The sequence below is a fragment of the Eleutherodactylus coqui genome, chromosome 2 (genome assembly GCF_035609145.1).
Source record: "Eleutherodactylus coqui strain aEleCoq1 chromosome 2, aEleCoq1.hap1, whole genome shotgun sequence".
Taxonomy (NCBI): Eukaryota; Metazoa; Chordata; class Amphibia; order Anura; family Eleutherodactylidae; genus Eleutherodactylus; species Eleutherodactylus coqui.
Genome location: NC_089838.1, coordinates 319,420,944 through 319,443,820, shown reverse-complemented (window position 1 = coordinate 319,443,820; position 22,877 = coordinate 319,420,944). Strand labels below are relative to the sequence as shown.

General features: G+C 42.0%; 1 protein-coding gene across 1 annotated transcript in view; it reads right to left on the bottom strand.

Moving 5' to 3' along the window:
• LOC136612970 (venom factor-like) overlaps positions 1-22,877 on the bottom strand; it is a 194,473-nt gene that overhangs the window by 159,219 nt on the left and 12,377 nt on the right. The window contains exon 2 of the mRNA XM_066593745.1: positions 1,910-2,096. Coding sequence (XP_066449842.1) covers positions 1,910-2,096 — 187 coding nt within the window. The remainder of the gene's footprint in view (positions 1-1,909; positions 2,097-22,877) is intronic.

Genomic DNA, 22,877 nt, shown 5'->3' with positions numbered 1-22,877 from the left:
AGACTGCCTGGGGAGGAATAGGTAAGTATTGATTTTTTTCTATCCTGCACTGAGCAGGGGGTTGGACCCGATGACCCTGGAGGTCCCCTCTAACTTTACCATTCTAAGATTCTAATGACAGAAATAGAGATGAGCGAGCATACTCGGTTCGGGTGTTTTTGTGCTCAAGCACTGCTTTTTCCGAGTAACTGACCACTCGGACGAAAAGATTCGGGGGGCGCCGGGGGTGAGCGGGGAGTTGAAGAGGGGAGTGGGGGTGGGGAGAGAGAGAGAGAGCTCCCCCCTGTTCCCCACTGCTACCCCCGCTCCACCACAACGCCCCCCGCGGCGCCCCCCGAATCTTTTCTTCCGAGTAGTCAGTTACTCGGAAAAAGCGGTGCTGAGTGCAAAAACACCCGAACTGAGTATGCTCGCTCATCTCTAGACAGAACCCCTCTAATGCCAAAACTGACAACATCTTTAAAGGGACTTAATAAAATGTAACTACAAGCAAACAAAAGTTCTAAAGAAAAAATTCCATTAAACCCCTTATTCAATAAAAATAATTTGATTTAGTATATAATACACAATAAAAAATACAATGGGGTAGATTTACTATTAAGAATGTTTCGGTTTTCTGGTGTGATTTCTGCAATAACCACGTTTATATTGTGTTTTAGACACTTTTACAGTCTTTTGCTCCTTGTGTCAGAAAAGAGGACGTGGCTTCATAAGGTATGGAGCTGATATATTGTACATCTTGGCCATACAGTTACTATTGTCCCACTCATAGGGTAATTGTATGGTTGGAAAATATCTATGTGGATCACGAAGGTAGGAGAAGTGTGATCTTTGACATTACTAGGAAGAACTATTGTGGGCAACATTTGGTTTACCAAAATATTAAGGGAACAAGGATGCTGGAAAAAATAAAAAATAATCCGTAGATCCTTCACTAAATCAAGAAGAACCTTGTACTTGAAGTACAAATAGCCAAATAATAAAGTCAAGGTTTCTGCTGACCCCCATTCTGTAAACAGATGTGGCTGACGTTGGCTGCATCCAAGAGGAGACAAACTACAAAGGTAGACACACATATAACTTTATTGAAGTCTATGGAAGTTATAGAAATAATATAGTCTAAGAGAACGGGATCCAATCCTGCCCCACTTTATGCATGAAGATGTAATATGACCATGTGTACAGCCTCAAAGTGACCTTCTGATTCACCCCGAGCCAGAGAGTGGGTCATATTACCTGATGTTCTTCTTAATTGCCATAAAGTCGATGATCTGCCAGCTCCGAATGCTTCGCTGATCCCAGATGGCCTCATTGTTTCTTGGACTACGCTATCACTTAAGCAGTCCTACCCAATCATAAAACAGCATGAAGTGGCTCATTACCAATACACAGTGTGCATCAAGTAGCCTAAGAAGTGGTGTATATTATCTTGGATCACGTAAGTGGGGCCGTAGGAACCAACAGATTGATGGCTTAACCTCCTGTGGTTCTGGGATAAAATTTTGTACCACGATCGTCGGGTTGCTCTAGAGTAGTCCTACTTTAGACTTATATAAGAAGGAAATGCCATAAGTCTCAGAGTGGGACCCACATCTTCCAGGAGACTGGAATCTCCTTAACCACCTATTCTGCAAGCTAAGGTGGCTGATAGCTGCATCCAGGAGATGACCAACCAAAGAGGTAATTGAACATGTGAGTTACAAAAACAGCCAGCCGCTTATACTTGCAGAAATGGGGGTCAGGGAAGTAAATATTGTCCCAATGCATGAAGGCTGCAGAGTTGTGAGTCTTCCAGTGGTGTACTGTAGGATGTATACAGAGATCATGTTTATTGAAGGCACCACCAGCACAACAAATAATGAGTCCAATGAATACTAAAAGTTTGCTTCTTGCCTATACAGCAACTTACCTCTATTGTAGTGGTTCCCAAGAAATCATTGTTACTGTTGACAGAGATCTTGCCTTCAGCAAACAATCGTTTCTTCTGTGGAAAATCCTGGACTTTGATTTCGGCCTCAAATCCAGTATTGTGTCCATCCAGTACGATGGTTTCCTTAGTGTCGACACGTAGGATGCCAGGAGTAATCAAAGTGCATCTGTTCAGAGGAGACAAAACTGTAAGCTGCTGTGCCGAAAGGAAACACTAAAAATAAGACCTGGAGGGGTCTCTAGAAATAAAGGAAAACTTTACAATGTGCAGATTTGACGTAGAGTTGATATGGGTAGGGAATGTCTTGGCTCAAATATCTCCAACGATTTCTTCTAGTCACTGTAGAATTATTTCATTATCCTCTGTTAAGATGTTTTACTGATAATGATGCTAGTGGCAGGCTTAGGTTTAGTCAACTTTTTGGAAAAAATGTAAAATGCATGACTCCAAAATTGGAATTCAATTGGGGCATCTCCACTTAGGGCCCAACCAACGTGTGATCCCCAATTTGCAGTCCAAGGTAGACTTTACTGTAGGAGGCAGTCATACTACATTTTGGTGTATGTCCCCAGGTTCCATCCTGGATTTCCATCTGAATCCTGTTTTCATGGACAGAGCCATAAGCTTCCATAGCTCAACTGATATCAATAAAACTGAGTATGCTTCCCAGATGCAATCTAAAGATGGATTTGGTGTTCTCTCTAAGACCTGCTGCATACGAGCAAGTCGGATTCCGCATGTTGGAATCTGCAGTAGAATCCGACCCTGTGCCCAGCCGGCATCCGCTTGTATCTGTCTTTTTCTCTTCTTCATCTGTACTCTGGATGGCATGAGAGGTGCTGAAATTTACGGTTGTAAAATATTTTTTAAAAACTATACATATTTATGACTGTAATTGTTCTGATCTATACAATAAAAAGTACAATGGTATGTTAGTTATGCCACATGGTGAATTCTATAAAAATCAAGGAGAAATTGCTGTTACTTATTCATCCCCCCAAAAAAGTAAAAAAAAAAATTAATCAATAATTTATTTGTAACACAAAACAGTATCAAATCTTTTGATTCGTCTCAGAAAAAACAATGAGATATGTCATCATTGTGCCGAAGTAGTACAACGTACATTTTTTTTTTACGAATAAAAGTAGCATGTTAGTTAGGCCACACAGTGAGCGTCTTAATGTAAGGACTGGCGGTTCGCGGGTCCGTCGTGCCCGCACCGCCGGTCCTGTCACACGTGCGGCTGCTGTGCGGCTCAGGGAGGCCTCAGTCCTCGTCACCTCCCCTGGCCGCCGAGCTCCTCCTCGCTGCCGGGTTGCTAGGGACGCGGTGGGTGTTGCCCCGCGTCGTGTCCTCGGTATTATGGCAACCAGGCATGTGTCTCCTTTCCTGCCTCCTGCAGGGCTGGGGGCGTGTTCCGCAGTGCTGCTGGGTGCACTCAGCTGCTGTCAGACTCCCCGCCCCAATTAGCTGCTGGGGTGGGAGCTCAGACAGCATTTAAACCTGCCTGTGTCTGCAGACCAGTGCCAGTGTTAGTTTGGTCTTCCTGCTACACCAGCGTACTCCGTGTTCTGACTCCTGATATTGACTCTCTGCTTTTGGACCTGACGTTGCCTTTGCCTGACCCTCTTGTACTGCGTTCCCTCTCGTTGCCGACCCAGATTGTCTGACTCTCCTTGTTGTTGTTTGTTCCAGTGTCTGTCCGTTTGTTAGTCCCAGTGTTCCCCTTCCTTAGTGAGTGTAGGGACCGTCGCCCAGTTGTCGCCCCTGGGGCTTAGCCCAGGGGGGCAAGTAGGCAGGGACAGGGGTTGCGGATATTTTCAGGGACTTTCAGTTTCCCGGACCCTGAGTCCTGACACTTAATTTAAAATGCAAAAAACAATGGCAGGATTGTTTTTTTTCCTTTCTCGTCCCCATAAAAGTTATATGTACACCAAAATTGTGCTATTGAAAAACAACCTATGCAGCAAAAAACAGGTCTCATACAGCTACTTGGATAAAAAATTAAAAAATGATAGCTCTTTGAATGTGGTGACGCAAGAAAGAAAAAATTTCCCATGGGACATTATGCCAACATACACTTGATATTTAAAAGTTTGGGGTTGGTTCTTCAGGGGTTACATTTCTGATCCATTGCATTTGGGGGACACCGCTGAAGACCATGGCTATAGCTACTGGACACTAAGCAAAAAAAGTGTTATCCCCTCCTACCAGCTGTACTCCTCCTGCAGACACCAAGCTAACTAGTTATAGCGTAGTGTCCGCATGAGGTAGACCTTTCCTTTCATCGGTCTACAGTTGTCACCTTTTTGACTCTGGGAATACAGAGCTGGCATTAGACTCTCCCTGTTAGCTGACTGAGAAGGGCAAACAGACATCGTCTTACCTTTCTTCTATCTCTCCGCCAAGCACTTAAGGGAATCTGCTCTTCACAATATGGGCTTCGTTCGAACCTTGAGGATATACCTCCCTGGAGTTGCACATAAAGTTCTAAACTCTGTTACATTGTTTAACCCCTTAGTGACGGCCCCATAGTCTTTTTATGTCCTGCCACTGTAGGAAGTGTATGAACAGAGATGTTTGGGGGTCCTGTATGGCCCGCCCCCACGGTGAGATTGGGGAAGCTGTGCAGGTGTCATGGCAGCCGGGGCCTTCTGAAAGGCCCCATTGGTGTCTTGGCAGACAGCCCATCACGCCATCCCCGTGAGGTGGCTTGGTAGGCTGCCTGTCAGAATGCAGTATGATGTAATGCTATAGCATTACATCATACTGCAGGTGCGATCAAAGCATCGCTGGTTGTTGTCCCCTCTGGGGACTAAAAGGAAGTGTAAAAATAAAAACAATAAAGTTTTATTAATTATAAAAAAAAGCAATAAAAGTAAAAAAAAAACCTTTTGCCATATTTGCAATAAAATTATCTAAATAATAAAGCAAAAATACATGTATGGTATCGCTGCGTTTGTAAAAGTCCAATCTATCAAAATAATACATTATTTACCCCACACGGTAAACGGCGTCCGAAAAAGAAAAAAAACGCCAGAAGTGCGCTTTTTTTGTCATCCTATTTCCAAGAAAAATTGTAATAAAAAGCGATTGAAAAGTCATTTGCATTCAAAAATGGTACCAACGGCAACGACTGGACGTACCACACAGAATGAGCCCTCACTCAACTATGTCAACAGAAAAATAAAAAAGTTATTGTGCGCAGAAAATGGAGAGAGAAAATAATTTTTACAAATTAAATATCTTAGAAAAAAAATACAAGTAGTAATGCAAAAAAACCTATCTAAGTTTGGTATCGCAGTAATCATACTGACCCATAGAAAAAAGTTATGTTGCAGTTTGTGCGCCGTGGAAACAGGATGCACCGAAAGATGGTGGAATGTTGTTTTTTTTTTCCATTTCTCTCCACTTAGAATTTTTTAAAAGTTTTTCAGTACATTCTAAGTAAAGATGAGCGAACGTACTCGGATAAGCACTACTCGTCCGAGTAATGTGCCTTATCCGAGTACCGCTGTACTCGTGCTGAAAGATTCGGGACGCGCTGCGGAGCGGGGAGCTGCAGGGGAGAGCCGGGAGGAACGGAGGGGAGATCTTTCTCTCCTTCTCTCCCGCCCGCTCTGCCCCGCTCCCCGCTGCGACTCACCTGTCAGCAGCGGCAGCTCCCGAATCTTTCAGCACGAGTACAGCGGTACTCGGATAAGGCACATTACTCGGACGAGTAGTGCTTATCCGAGTACGTTCGCTCATCTCTAATTATAAGGTACAACAAATACTACCATTGAAAAATACAACTTGTCCTGCAAAAAACAAGCCCTCATACACCGACGTCGATGGATAAATAAAGGAGTTACGATTTTTTAAAAGGGAGGAGGAAAAAAGAAAAAGGAAAAAAGCAAAAAAAACCTCTGTCACTAAGGGGTTAAGGCTTACAGTTTTTTAACCTGTTTATATCCTACTTGCTGCTCCTACTACTTGCATGCAAGCTGGTTAGCTTGGTTACTGAAGGAGAGGTATAGCTAGTAGGAAGAACTAACACTTTTTTTGCTTAGTGTCTCCCCACACCCCCCCACACCCTCCACAACCACATAAATATCACCAGGCTAGCTGGTACCTTCATAAATATCACCAGGCTAGCTAGTACCTTGTTGTGGTATCTGACCTCATCTCTCAGATTGGAGGATGAGGACTGTGGCCAAAGATCCACAACCAAGGAGCCAAAGATGTAAAAAAATGCTTGATCATATACGCTAAAGAGGCTCTTGATTTGTTTCGGAGGCACATAACACCCTTAGCGGTGTCCAGCAAAATCCCTCAGTGGGACACCGAGGACGAGTAAACCAGACCCACAGAGGGGTACAGACTGAACAGTATACTTAATAACTATTGGATTGATGTTTAAACAGTTTGTAGATACATTTGATGCTCAAAAAGTCCCTTAAGTTCCAAAGTATGATATTAGGATGCTGTGTTAAGAATGACCGAGCTCTCAATAATCTAATTTTAAAATCCACAGAAATTTAGAATGCTCGACGCGTTTCTCTGGCCATAGCAACAGAATATCAGGGGTTTAATGTGGAGAGAATATCACGGAAGCACTCTTTATAGTTAATGTAGTATGTGGTTTTAGGTGGATCCAAAACTCAGTCATGTTAACCCACGATCAGGTAACTCCTAAGGAAAACGAAGGCCCCCTAACATGTCTTTAAAAAGATGCAGGGTTGAGACCCAATCATCTCCATTGACACCCTGGAGTTCCTAATATATACCTGAGGCTCAATTGCCCTGTATATACCAAAGAAGGCAGCTAGAGGCTGGTGAATAAATCTAAGATTCACTAGCCAAGATTATTAGACCATGAATACGAAGTAAGCAGATATAGAAGTCTTTCAACACTGGGGGAGCCCAGGGTGCCAAGTATGATTCACCTGTGAGGTGCAGACCAACCTACCTTATCACCTTATCTATATATAGATAAAGGCGAAAGCCCTGACTCACTCACTGACTGATTCGCCACTAATTCTGTAACTTCCTGGTGTCATACAGATGTGAAATTTGGCACGACCATTCTTTAGGTCCTAAATATGGAATGTAAAGCTGCCACAACTTGATTATTCCAAGCTAAGTGCAAAAGTAAGTGCACCCCTACAAAATGTACCTAATCAAATTATCTAACTTCACGATGTCATACAAACTTGAAATTTGGCACGAGCATTTTTTAGGTCCTAAATAGGTACAATAAAGGGGTGACAACTTAATTATTCAATGCTAAGTGCAAATGTAATGCAAACATGACAGCCCTCCTTGACTCAATCAAATATGGTGAACACAAGTGGAAAATCTGTGGCGATATAAAAGTCATCGCTGTACTCTTAGAAATGCAACTGGGGTACCTTAAATACTGTTGCTTTTTTATATATGTGGGACAGTAGGGATAGGAAATCACATTACATTCAAGAAGATTGGCCTGCAGGAAATCTTGATTCTCTACCGAGAAAAATGTCATTGCCAAGCCTCTCGTGAACCCAAAAGATGTTCTTCCACCCCTTCATACAAAGCTGGGTTTAATGAAAATTTTTAGGTCCTAAGTGTCAAGGTAGTGTCTAGGTACGGGAAGTCCCTGAACTGCCCGCAACCCCTGTCCCTACCTACTTGCCCTCCTGGGCTAAATCCCAGGGAGTCAGACCACAAACAAACACGGAGACAAACAACACAGAGGCAGGTCAGACAGTTCGGCTCGGCAACAGGCAAGAACGCAGTACCAAGGGTCAGGCAAAAGACAAAGTCGGGTCCAGAAAGCAGAGAGTCAAAAACGGGAGTCAATACAAGTAAACGCGGGTGCAGCTGGAAGACCTAACATACACTGGCAATAAAGCTTGAAACTGAGCAGCTTAAATGCTATCACAACTACCGCCCCAGCAGCTGATTGGGGCAGAGAGTCTGACAGCAACAAGATCCAATTAGGGAAACTGGGAGCACGAGCCTCCGGACCCTGCTAACAGAGAGTGACAGAGCAGGTGTGCTCAGCTGCCAAAGCAATGAGGACACAGCACAGTACGGCACCTGCCGCATTCCTAGCTACCCGGCGGCGGCCATGAATATTGCGGCCAGGGGAGATTACCAGCCTAGCTGATAGGACCGACGGCATGGGCATGGAGATCCCGTGCACCGCTGGTCCTGACACTAAATGGCAAGAGTAAAGCAGTCGCAACTAGATTATTCAATGCTAAGTGCAAAAGTAAGTGACCGCCTATATTATGTAACTTCCCGATGTCGTACACGCGTGAAATTTGACTTGAGTATTGGTTAGGTCCTACATGGCAAAAGTAAAGGGGTCACAACTTGATTATTCAATGCTAAGCGCAAAAGTAAGTGCACCCCTATGTAATGTACCTAATCTAATTCTCTAACTTCCTGCTGTCGTACAAACTTGAAATTTGACACAACCATTCCTTAGGTCCTAAGTAGCAAAAGTATAGGGGTCACAGCTCAATTATTGAATGCTAAATGCAAATGTGAGAGCACCCCTATGTTATGTAACTTCCTGGTGTCGTACAAACTTGAAATTTGGCACAAGCATTCTTTAGGTCCTATATAGGAAAAGTAAAGGTGTGTAACTTGATTAATCAATGCTAAGTGCAAAAGTAAGTGTACCCCTATGTAATGTACCTAATCTAATTCTCTTACTTTCGGTGTCATACAAACTTGAAATTTGTCACGTCCATTCCTTAGGTCCTAAGTAAAGTGAAGGGGTATGTGTAAGGAGAATTTATGTGTTTATCAAAGAGAAGATGATCCCAGATCTTGTGCAGAAGTCTGGACCCAGGAGAAATACAAATCACACCAGCCTGTGCAGTATCAGATGATTTCTAATTTATGCTAAGGTGTATTTGGTTTTTATACTATAAGTAAAACATCACAGAAAAAGTATATACCTCCAAGATTAATAATAATACATAATAGGTTGAAACTAAAATCTTTTACATAAGTTACACCTTTTGGGGTGTTACTATAACATACAATGAGACCGTTATGAATTCAGTGAAAAAAAATGCAAGGGGGGGTCTGGGAGACTGACTTATCTCCTGTCTGTCCCAGTACCATTCATGCTATAGAAAGCCTTCGCTTAACCCCTTCACTACTTATACTAGCATCATGCTATATCTTTCGAGTCTACAATCCAATAAAAGAACAAATAACTGATACATTGATCTACAATTTTCTTAACATTCCCCACTTTAGATCAATACATCAACACAGTATAATAGTAAATACACATATAAAATGACTCTACCACAGACCCCTGGCTTCCGCAGGCCCGAAGCTTTATTACCAGAAGGTTTTGGTTCACACTCCAAGACTAAGTATGTAATTATTTCATATAAAAGTATTACATTGATGCATATATATCTATATAGTTCTTCCACCAATTGTATCCAAAATTACGCCCGCCCCCAAGAGAATCTTGGTCTTGATTTATTACCCAATTAATGTTTTTTTTCTTCATATATAAATGATTGTCCATCATGATATAAAATCTTACTTATTGAAGTGTCGAGCAATCCTCCAGTACAATCAGAACAGACTGGAATCAAAATGTCACACTTTAGAATCCTCAAAGTAAAATGGTGCTTCCTTCGTAGAACTTTTACCCATCACTTGTCAGACAGAGGTGGTCACCTGACGCAGTAAGTCATCTTGTTCTCCGTCATCTTGTATATTTTGGATCATAGTTTTGGTGATAGAAGTGTTAATACGGTTTTGTAACAGTCCCCGAATACATGGAATACAGCAGCAACCACAGAGTACTAGAATGAAGGCAAATACTGACACAGACTAGTGTGGAGTATATGACTTGTGACCAGTGTCCGAACAAGCTTTCAACCAGTCCCTGAATGGATCGTCTATGCCAGAGTTATCAGCTAGTTCATTTTATTATGCATTTAACCCTTCCAGTGCTCAGGTATCATCTGGTGCTATGTTATTAGGAATGAAAGTACAACAATATCCTCCAATTATTTTACAAACTCCTCCTTTTTCTGCTAGTAACCAATAACAAGAGCCATTCTATTTTGCCATGCCATAAGTAAGGTATTTCCTAGTTGTTCCTCTAGGCCCCTGATTGCATCTCTTGTATAATTAACAAATCTCTGTTGGTTATAGTATGTGTAATTAATCCAGTCTACATTTTTATCCACTGTTGCCCACTATGCAAGAAGAGACTCAAACCCCCTGCAGCCATCTGATTTCTTGCCCTACACTCGTCTGGTACCCCCCTTGGGACCCCGATGGCGTCAAAGGAACCTTTGGGAGAGGAGTTCCTAGTTCTCCGGACACGGCCTTCGCTGTTGCCCTCGGAGGTCATGAGGTGCACAGGCATTATCAGTTGTACCAAAGCACAATACCGTTAGGGCCTGTACCTGGCACCTGTTCTAGGCATCTGTCCCCACACAACCATCACACGTCTGTGCGTGCTCTCTGTAGCTTAGGCCATATCCCAGAAAACAGCGTGCCTCCATGGTTCTCCTCTCCGCACAGTATCCCTCAGGCAGTCTCCCGTAGTCTGCCTTGGTCCCATTACCAGGTAGCGCGAAGGAAGTATAAGCCCAGGATCGGAGACAACAGCAGGTACTTGGTCCCCACCCACAGGTGGAAACAGCAAACTCAATATATAACATGGATCACTTATCTGTGGGGTGTAGGTACAGTTAAGAAGCTTAATTCACACATTTTACGTTCATCACAGCTTGAGGACTTGTCATTAACTTTTATCTACCGTGGGGTCAAGTCTTTCTATCTCATATAATTATTAAAAACATATAATTCTCCATACACAATGTTTACTGCATAACATAAAGATTCACACAACTACTACTACTCCAATCATCTGCAGAGTCGCTTGATCCTCCAACCTAAACAACCCCCCTCTGGAATTTCTCTTATCAAGGAGAGGTGATGGAGTAAGATAAACAACGCTTTAACTGTGTCTAGACTCCTACAGCTAACTGCAGTATCCTTGGAATAGTTTTCCCTTACTAGGAACACTCAGGTCTCACATTATCAACAACTTAATTATTATTATTTTTTTTCTTACATGACATTGTGAGCGAAATGGAAGTTCTATGATATTATTATCTTTATGTATATATATATATATATATACATAAAGATAATAATATCATAGAACTTCCATTTCGCTCACAATGTCATGTCATATATATATATATATATATACGCATGTTTATATATATATATATATATATATATATATATAAACTTTATTCCTGATCATCTTCATTACAAGTCTATTCATTTCAAGCAAACAGAGCATCGCTAGAGTCAGTCACACTCCCCTCCCTTCTTCTCACTGAACTCTAAAGCTGAAAGGTGGCCGAAAATGTGAAACAAGCATTCCAATGTAACAGATGATTTAACCATTTGTGAGCTAACCCCGCCACACAGAGCCAGCACTCAAGCCATTGTCTGTCAACTTCATTTAAAGGGGTTGTCCCGCGAAAGCAAGTGGGGCTATACACTTCTGTATGGCCATATTAATGCACTTTGTAATATACATCGTGTATTAAATATGAGCCAAACAGAAGTTATTCACTTACCTGCTCCGTTGCTAGCGTCCTCGTCTCCATGGTGCCGTCTAATTTCAGCGTCTAATCTCCCGATTAGACGCGCTTGCGCAGTCCGGTCTTCTCCCTTCTGAATGGGGCCGCTCGTGCCAGAGAGCTGCTCCTCGTAGCTCCGCCCCGTCACGTGTGCCGATTCCAGCCAATCAGGAGGCTGGAATCGGCAATGGAACGCACAGAGCCCACGGTGCACCATGGGAGAAGACCTGCGGTCCACTGTGGGTGAAGATCCCAGTGGCCATCTTCGCAAGGTAAGTAAGAAGTCACCGGAGCGCGGGGATTCGGGTAAGTACTATCTGTTTTTTTTTTTAAACCCCTGCATCGGGTTTGTCTCGCGCCGAACGGGGGGGCTATTGAAAAAAACAAAAAACGTTTCGGCGCGGGACAACCCCTTTAATACTACTGTAAACTTTCATTCCTTCACTGTCTCATCCCAGGACTATATACATCATGTAATCATCCCTTCTGTCCTGCAGCCTACTATCCCTGATCCTTGTCAGCACTACCGTCACCCATAGCAACCTGTTGCCTCACTACCTGACACTTTTCTGAAGGAGACCATACATATTCTTCTGCTACGACTAAATATCCCACAGTATCATACTGACCCTATCTTATAGCACACACTTAAGATAGACAACATATCATCAAGACACAGAGGACACTGATGGAGGGTTCTGACTATTCCTACGCAATTCAGAGAAGGCACTAATCACTGGTGTTGCGTACTACAAGTGCAAGCATTGGGATGCTAGGTAAAAGGTACATCTATGGGATGCGAGAAGCCAAGATGGCGCCTGGGCGGCAGCCAAAGGTATTACAGCAGGTACTAAAATGGCCGCAGGCCATGACTAGCACTGAAATGGCCACCATTGACGTGGCCTGACTAAGAGTATGATCAAGCCAGGTAAGCATCTAGCCACGCCTTATTCCTTTGTGTACAATGCCAACAAGTCCTTCATCTGACACATATCTATAATAATCTTTATGTGTATAGCGCCAACATATTCCATAGCGCTTACATAGACAAGGGGAATACAGAAAGAGAAAAGTACAAAATTACAGAACCACGGTTACATAGTAATCAGCTGATAATAATAATAATAATCTTTATTTGTATAGCGCCAACTTATTCCGCAACTGATGAAAACAATAGGGGTGAGGGTCCTGCTCCAACGAGCTTACATACTACAAGTAATGGGGTGCACGGTATGGCGAGGTGGAGAGTGAGGGATGCTATACACATAGACAATGGTGTGACGGCAGAAACGGTATGACTGCAGGAGCTGTTTATGACGGCTAGCAAGGATTGCAGTCAGTAAGTCAGGGAGCATATCTAACAGTATGCTGCTTGTCACTCCTTCTATAAAAGTTACATTCAGAGCTCTCCCAGCATCCCCCATCGTGTAGGATCGGGTAATATTATGATGACCTCTGACAATTTCAGGACTGTCATCAATGGCGTTCCCCAGACCCACCAATACACTGAAAAGAAATGCTATTCCTGTCATTTTTGTCCTTACCGAGGAGGCCCTTGGGGAAGGGATGTGGATTTCTTCACTGGGTTGAGACGGAGACCACCTAATGTGCCCCCCCCCCTTTGTAGCGGGCTAAACTAGACCCCTCGGCACACTGTCCCTGCTCTGCCTGTGTTACCTTATTACAGGCAAAATGGTGAATCTAGATCTGCCATTCAGCAATCCTTTTTGCAGTAAAAGTAATCAGCAGTACCTGGTAAGTACAAGTGGTACCTGGTAAGGTCTTTCTCACTTTGGGGTCTTCCAGTTCTTTTTTTCTTTATCACCTTGATGAGAACCCAATCACCTGGTATTATTTCCCTTAGTAATGCTTTAGCCACTGTGGCTTCATCCGCTGACCTGTGGAAAACACTTCTATCCACTTGGCTAAAGCATCCATGATACCTAGGCAGTATTTCTTACCTTCACATTTGTATAATTCTATGTAGTCTATACAAATGTGTTGGAAGGGATACTGAGGTGTAGGACAGCGCCCCTCCTTGGTCTTATATTCCCTTATGCATTGTGTTTAGCACAACTAATACAAGACAAACAAAAAAATTTTTTTTAGAGTAGTTTGTAAACTCATAGGCTGTGAATACTTTCCATATGAATGTTACCATCCCCGCTGATGAGACTTGACACAGGCCATGGCTCAAAACTGATGTACATCTGAAGAACGATTTTGGTAAGATAGTTTTTTTTTTTTCTGTTCTACGGAGATGTACAACCCATCTACAAAGAGTGTATTCAGCATCCACAAGAGGTACATCCTGCAGATCTGGTCTGAGTAACACCTTATGTGCCATCTTTCCTAGACAGTTGTATGGAGAACCTTCTGAAGAAATAGGCAGTAAGGTAGATGGATGGAGCGTAGTACATCCCTCAATTGTCAGGTGTGGCTGTGAGAGCAGTAGTGTCATGCAGGAGGGAAGTCTACAAAGACTAAGCTATGAGTATAACTAACTGCATGCGGTATTTTCAGTGTGTGGGGGGAACAGCACTATAGTGGCAGAAGGTCTGACTGCTTTAGCTGCCGCTACTACCAATTGTACATAGGGTGGGAGTGCCTGGCCACTGGATCTAGTCTGCAAGAGTAGTATGCCAGCGGTCTGTTTCCCACCATGTTTCTGAGTTTACACAGAGGTCATATATCCTTCCCTTGAATCAACAGTTAGCACAAAGGGCTTGCTGTAGTTCAGCAGCCCCCCAGACTGATGTGCCCACCAGAGTCTGCTTTAACCTGACAAAGACTTTCTCAGAGGGTGCATCCCACTGGATCCTGTCAGCTGCAGCCAGAGGTTCATCATAGATGAGTCTGGTAAGAAGCGCTGTCAGATGCATAATTTGGGATTCAAGCTTTGCAGAAGTTTGTCATTCCCAAAAAGGACATAATTTGCTTGTAGTTTTTGGACCTCCAGAATTGCTTGCCTACCTTCATCTGACAGGTTATACCCCAAATATTTAACCGTTTGCTGACCGTATTGGAGTTCCTACCTGTTTACTTTATGGCCTTGCTCATAAAGAAACCTCAAGGGTGCGATTGTGTCCCCCACAATTCTCTCCACTGTCTGCTGCTACCCCTGTTTCCCTGAAAATAAGACATAGCATGATTTTCCAGGATTTCTGCGGATGCAAAATTATATTTCAGGATTTTTGAGGATGCTTGAAATATAAGCCCTACTCCAAAATTAAGCCCTGCTTACAGTTAATTAAAAAAACTCAATTTAAATAGTGTCCATACAGCTATACATGTAAAAAAGTTAAATCTTTTTTAGCACAAATTAATATAAGACACTGTCTTATTTTCGGGGAAACAGGGTAGCTACCAACATGAGGTAGCTGACTACCTCTAGGAGGCTGGACCTGGGCTAAGTTTGGTGACATAGCCTGGGAGAAAATAGTTGGAGATTCACAGCAGCCCTGAGGTACTCTGGTGAAGGTATACCTAATTTTGTCATAATATCTCATCTCAACAATTTTACTGGACATATTCGAGACAATATAATCTGACATTCACAGGCTTATTTGTCTCTAGGTCTGTTATAACTGGTTCAGAGAGGGATTCCCTGTGGGTCTGGCCATTAACCCCTCTTACCATATAATCTTGATGAGCAGGTCAGCAGCACCCAAATCAACCCAGTTGGACTAGCCAGACCGGGGGAGAAGCAAAAAAATGCGTCTAAAAAAGCGCAAAAAGATGCCAAGCCACCAAAAAGGTTGTGGATCTTCAACCATTCAAAATCAATCAAACGTATGAAGCGAAGGCGGCAACATACACGATGCTTCAAATTGACATAAAAAAACAGCAGACACTTTTATCTTAAAAATAGGACAACGTTTCAACCTTACATGGTCTTTTTCAAGCCGTATAATAGGTGAAACAAGACACTCAGTCCATGCTCAAACACACATGTAAATCCCCGAGCTGCATCCCACCTCTGCTTCTTCCTCTGCCTTTACTTTCACATCCTCTCGCTGTCCAATGACTTTCCTGAACCCCCGTATCACATTCCTCTCCCTGCATAAAAACTCTCACTTTCTCACCCTTTTCTTTGTAAAACTTTTCTGAATTTTTAGCATATTCCAAAACATCCTGCAATGATCCCATCCTAAGGGTAACCATGTATCTCATTATATAACCTCCTATTTCCTTCTTTACTCCGCTTACAAACGCATTCTTTAATGGCTGATTATATGCAGCATTAGGATCATCTCTCTCCCCCTGATTATCCTATGGAAGGGGTCTACCATCTCCTCCCCTCCCATTCTAATTTCCTTCTACAGAACTCCAATCTGGTCCTAGGATTTTGCTATCTGCTCTCTCCATTTTTCATTCAATTGTAACCCCTTATTAACCCTTTGAATTGTTTATCAAACTGTCGGGGGTCTATTTTTATATGGGCGTGACAGTTTGGGGCTTCTTTTAACCAGGCTTCAGCAGCGGATAATCCGTATTTCTGCTGATCTTTAGCTCTTTTTGTCCGTATTTTATCACATAATTCTTTACAACTAGAAACTTTTAATTTATTTTTTAAATCCATATTTCTTTTCCCACTTATTTCTCAATATTTGACATAGTCAGGATCTAACTTGTGCATGTACTTCTTAGCCCCTACAAGGACTTCCTGTCATTGGTAACAACAGAAACATGCACAGGAGAATGCCTTACAGTTTGTATTTCCCATTGTTAGTAATTATGTTCTTGGTGCCGATTTACAAGACAAACAACATAAAACAAGCCTCTGGCCACTAAAATATATAGTGAAAACGCAGGGGTTCCTTACCAGAATCAGTGCTTCGCTATATACACGAAGACTCCTTTTTGCTTTACCAAGTAGAGCCTGTGAACATTGAACACAATAAGGGGCTTGTCCGAAAACAACCTGCACAGCGAGGTTGGTCCTTTAGGTGTCCTAGAGGTCAGTGCCCACGTATCGGATACGCTTATCTCAATCACTCACACATTCGCTTCATGCAGTATAAGACAACAATATAAATATTACAATATGTTAGTAAGCGGTCGCCCTCTTTATATTCTTAGTTACTCTATAACGCAATATCAAGGAAAAAAAGAAGTAGCAAGAAAATAATGAGTAAAGTTCCCTCAACACAAAACTTATCACAACGTTGTACTCTTGGTGACACCCATGTGTCATTAGACATCATTTAGCCTCTTATTTAACGTGTGGCACAGAGTAATTCTTTCCTGTAGCCTTCTCACAATGGCTATGGTCTCACATAGACTACTGCTATTGCCCCTTGGTAACCAATTTGACTATACTTCCTTCTCATTTACAATACACATTGCACATAGACTACTGCTATTATCCCTTGACAACCCATTCGTCTATACTTGCCTCTCATTTACAATACACATTGTAAATTTTACTAACACTAAAGTATACAGAAGAAGAAGAAGAGAAAAGAAAAATTTAACCATTGTTGTACTTACTACACATTATTTGGGAGGCTTCTAAATTCTCAGGCTAGTTCGGAAAAACGTCACTGTTTCAGACAGGATGCCCAACTGGCTTCTAATGACGTCTAAGCAAGACGGAGGTCTTTTAATGATCGGAGAGTACTTCAGACCCACCTTTTCACAGCCAGGCTGTCCTTTCCCTCTGCAGTGAGTCATTCCGGCTTGAAGGACCAAAAATGTAATTTATGTGTTTATCAAAGATAAGATGATCCCAGATCTCGTGCAGAAGTCTGGACCCAGGAGAAATACAAATCACACCAGCCTGTGCGGTATCAGATGATTTCTAATTTATTCTAAGGTGTATTTTGTTTTTATACTATAAATGACATCGCAGAAAAAGAGGTATTGCCAGCAAAGGTAACACTGAATGAGCAGTAAGATATGTAGGAGGAGAACCAGCAGAGAGCAGTGTCCTTTAGTCCAATGGAGTGAAGCATACTGAGGAGGAGTTTGTGGTCGACAGTGTCAGATGTTGCGGAGAGATCGAGGACGATCAGTAGGGAGTAGTCACCCCTTGATTTGGTCATTAGGAGGTCATTTGACACAATAGTCAGGGCGGTTTCTGTCGAGTGTAGGGGGCGCAAGCCAGACTGTAGAGGGTCAAGAGAGTGTTCTGATAAATAGCTTATAAGGCAAGAGTAAACCAATGTAAGGAGAATTTATGTGTTTATCAAAGAGAAGATGATCCCAGATCTCGTGCAGAAGTCTGGACCCAGGAGAAATTCAAATCACACCAGCCTGTGCGGTATCAGATGATTTCTAATTTACTCTAAGGTGTATTTAGTTTTTATACTATAAATAACATCACAGAAAAAGTATACACCTCCAAGATTAATAATAATACATAATAGGTTGAAACTAAAATGTTTAACATAAGTTACACCTTTTGAGGTGTTACTATAACATACAATAAGACCGTTATGAGTTCAGTGAAAAGGAATGCAAGGGGCGTCTGGGAGACTGACTTACCTCCTGTCTGTCCCAGTACCTTTAACGCTATAGAAAGCTTTCGTTTAACCCCTTCACTACTTATACTAGCATCATGCTATATCTTTCGAGTCTACAATCCAATAAAAGAACAATTAACTGATACATTGATCTACAATTTTCTTAACAACTTCAATATTCAATTCTATGCAAAAAAAACCTGTGAAAATCCAGGATACATGACGTAGTTTCTCAGAAACCATAAAGCCTGTTGAAATGATTTGTATGCTGAGCAGAATCTACCTCACTTCTATGTGTTTATACTGAGGAGAATCTATCTGACCTCTGTGTGCATATACTGAGGAGAATCTACCTCACCTCTGTGTGTATATACTGAGGAAAATCTAACTGACCTCTATGTGTATAAACTGAGGAGAATCTAACTGACCTCTGTGTATATACTGAAAGGCTGTAAAGTGCATAAGGAAACGGCCATGGACTACAGGGATGGAGCATGCCTTTAAGAGTAAGAAGGGGCTGTAACCTCGAGTCTGAGCTTAAATTTGAATAAAAAGGGGTGTTACCTTTAAAGGTAAAAAGTGAAGAGAATGGGGGGTAGCACATTCTGCAGAGGAACATTGGTACATGCAGTCTGAGGAAAATCTTATGCTCCCCTATATGTATACATATTTTATTCCTTGGTTCCTCTAAAGTAACCATGACTTCATGAAATTTTTCGTGTGAGCAACAGGTAAACACCTGTATCAAATTAACTCGGGTGAAGCCGGGTATTGCTGATTTTACAACAAGGAACATAGGGACTTGAGTGGCAGTGACCACGGCATCTCCACCATTTCTTTTTTTCTTGGCACATGCATCGATATCTGGGAATTAATGGTCCCTTATTTGGTGATATATGTCCAAGATAAGTGGATAATTAGACAGCTCCAAATATAGTAAGGCAATCGCAGCACAACAGATGTATAGGAGAAATATACTCACTAGAGCTTAATGGGCTGATGGATGCCAAGCTGAGAATGGACGCAGACCTTACATCCAAAATACATCAGGATACACAAACATGTCATCAGCAGCATCCAGGGTTGTTTGAATTGATGTATAGAATTCCTTGAGTTTTAAAACTTCACCTTTAATCCATTTCACATAAAAGTACAGCAACGTTTCGACTGTGCAATATACAGTCTTTATCAAGCCAATGCATGGGCTTGATAAAGACTGTATATTGCACAGTCGAAACGTTGCTGTACTTTTATGCGAAATGGATTAAAGGTGAAGTTTTAAAACTCAAGGAATTCTATACATCTATTCAAACAACCCTGGATGCTGCTGATGACATGTTTGTGTATCCTGATAATTAGACAGCGACATATATAAGAGGAAACTGTGCACTATTTTTTGCAGCACAACCTCTTCCCTTGATTAGCTTGTTAGCTGTCTCTCTATAAATAAGTATATACAAGCTAGGAACTTGACCTTTCTAAAGTGACCCTTGAAGGTTTCCCAGCCAATAAAAGACTGTATGGATACTGGGTTATAGGGCCTACTTACCTGTCAAGGGGGCTTTTTCTCGCAAAACCCTCTTCCCAGACACCGGATTTGATTCACATTTTCCGGGACATTACGGGGGTCACGCTCTATTGAATCTTTTTGTGTATATCTGTGTCTGTTTTAGGATCCAAAAAATCCTTTTTATATATTTTTTACCAATAAAAGTTATGTTTTAAGAGGGATAGACTAAACCCTTTCTGTGAAAAATATTATTGACATCTAGGTGTTTACCCTGCTACTGTGAAACCCTCTACTTGGTTCACTACATGTATTATTGGCCTGACACCCTGTATCTATTCTTGTGTGTAGGAATAAGCACTCTGCAGCCACCCCTACAGTATACAGAGGATTTCTGAGTGGCTGTCTGTCTCGTCAATGTCCTTCACATGTTTAACTAAATGGTGTATACATAGATGTACAATCAGGGGTCGCATTAGTGACCTGGCCCCTTCTCTTAAGGGGACACAGAGGCTGCTCTTTGCCATATACAAATACACATTCAGGTTACACTGCCGGCCGCATGATTAGTGCGGTCTGGCCGATAGTACGAGCCAGAGTGTAGGGAGGAGGAGGAGGGACACAGACACAAGGTGCGGCATGAAGTGGAACAGGGATGATAATGTCCTCTCCCTGCTGCTCCCCTCTTCCTGACACAGTGTACAGCTACTCTCCTCACACAGAGAAGTGGTCCGGGCCCCGAGGTATGTATCTATCTGCTTGTCTGCCTATCTTTCTGTCTGTCTCTCTCTCTCATATCTGTCCATCTAATATCTATCCTCTATCTCATATCTATCTATTTATTTAATAACTATCTCATGTCTATCTCTCAGAAAGTCGATGGAACATCAATTGATCTCCCTTGTGCTATTGGGGGAATAAAATAATGCAGGTTATCTATAAGCAGAGAGATAGTGAGGGAACACTTAGCTAACTTAAATGAATTCAAGTCTCAAGGTCCAAATGAATTACATCCTAGGATGCTGAAGGAAGCAGCAGAGGTAATTGCTGAACCACTCACGAGGATCTTGGAGAACAGGAGAAGTTTCAGAAGATTGGAAAAAGGCAAATGTCCCTATTTTCAGAAAAGGGAAGAAGGTAGATCCAGGAAACTGACTTCCATAACTGGAAAGATCTTTGAACAAATTATTAAACAGCATATATGCAAGTTCTTGAATAAAAATGGAGTAATTAACCAGAGCCAGCATGGGTTTGTAACAATTAAGTTATGACAGACTAATCTAATTTCCTTCTATGACAGAATCACCGACTGGGTTGATCAGGAAAATGCGGTGGATATAGTATATCTTGACTTTAGTAAAGCATTTGACAAAGTATCTCATACCATACTTATTGGAAAAAATGACCAAATATGGATTGACAAGGCATCTGTTAGGTGGATTCACAACTGGCTGGGTGATTGTACTCAGGGAGTGGTAATAAATGGCTTCACATCCAAATGGAAGAATGTATCAAGCGGGGTACCACAAGGCTCTGTCCTAGGCCCAGTGTTGTTCAACATTTTTATATATGATCTGGAGGAAGGAATTGATGAAAAACTGATCAAATTTGCTGATGACACAAGGCTAGGAGGGATAGCTAACCCAAGGGAAAAGAGAGAGTTTTCAAAAAGATCTAGAAAAGCTTGAAAAGTGGGCAGCGACTACCAGAATCGTATTTAAATAGGAGAAATGCAAAGTCCTACATCTGTGAAAGAAAAATGAAAAAAGCAAATACAGAATAGGAGGAATTGGGCTAAGCAGCACATGTGAAAAATACTTTGTTATACTAATATTAAGGCTGAACATGAGTCAACAATGTGATGCAGCAGCCAAATAGGCAAACACAATTTTGGGATGTCTTAGGAGAAACATAGAGTCTAAATCATGTGAGGTAATTATCCCCCTCTACCCTTCCTCAGTCAGACCTCATCTGGAATACTGTGTCCAGTTTTGGGCATCTCACTTTAAAAAAGACATAGACAAACGGGAGCAAGTTCATAGAAAAGTTACCAAGATGGTGAGTGGTCTGCAAATTATGTACTATGAGGAATGGTTAAAGGATCTGGGAATGTTTAGCTTGCAAAAAAGAAGGCTGAGAGGAGACTTAATAGCTGTCTACAAATATCTGAAGGGCTGTCACAGTGCAGAGGGATCAGTCCTATTCTCATTTGCACAAGGAAAGACTAGAAGCAATGGAATGAAACTGAAAGAGAGAAGACACAGATTAGATATTAGACAAGGAGGGTGATGAATGAGTGAAACAGGTTACCACGGGAAGTGGTGAGTTCTCCTTCAATGGAAGTGTTCAAACAAAGGCTGAACAGATATCTGTCTGGGATGATTTAGTGAATCATGCACTGAGCAGGGGGTTGGACCCGATGACCCTGGAGGTCCCTTCCAACTTTATCATTCTATGATTCTTTTTTTAAAGTCCTCCTCTGGTTCTATCTATCTATCTATCTATCTATCTATCTATCTATCTATCTATCTATCTATCTATCTATCTATCTATCTATCGTTATGTGAATCTATCTAACTCATATGTATCTATCTCTTATCTTTCTCCCTCTCTCACATCTATCACATATATAGATATGAGAGAGATAGATATGTGATAGATTGAGACATAGCTTGGAATTTGGCAGGAGCATTCTTCAGGTCCTAAATAGGAAAAGTAAAGAGGTCACCACCCGGTTATTCAATGCTAAGTGCAAAAGTAAGTGCATCCCTATGTAATGTACCTAATCTAATTCTGTAACTTCCCGGTGTCGTACAAACGTGAAATTTGACACGACCATTGTTAGGTTCTAAATAGGAAAAGTTAAGGGGTCGCAACTTGATTATACAATTCTAAATGCAAAAGTAAGCGTGAGATGTGACATACCCATTCTTTAGGCCCTACATAGGAAAAGTAAAGGGGTCACAACTTGATTATTCAATGCTAACTGCAAAAGTTAGTGCACCTCCATGTAATGTTAATAATTAGAGATGAGCGAGCACCAAAATGCTCGGGTGCTCGTTACTCGGGACGAAATTATCGCGATGCTCGGGGGTTCGTTTCGAGTAACGAACCCCATTGAAGTCAATGGGCGACCCGAGCATTTTTGTATTTCGCCGATGCTCGCTAAGGTTTTCATGTGTGAAAATCTGGGCAATTCAAGAAAGTGATGGGAACGACACAGCAACGGATAGGGCAGGCGAGGGGCTACATGTTGGGCTGCATCTCAAGTTCACAGGTCCCACTATTAAGCCACAATACCGGCAAGAGTGGGCCCCCCCCCCCTCCCAACAACTTTTACTTCTGAAAAGCCCTCA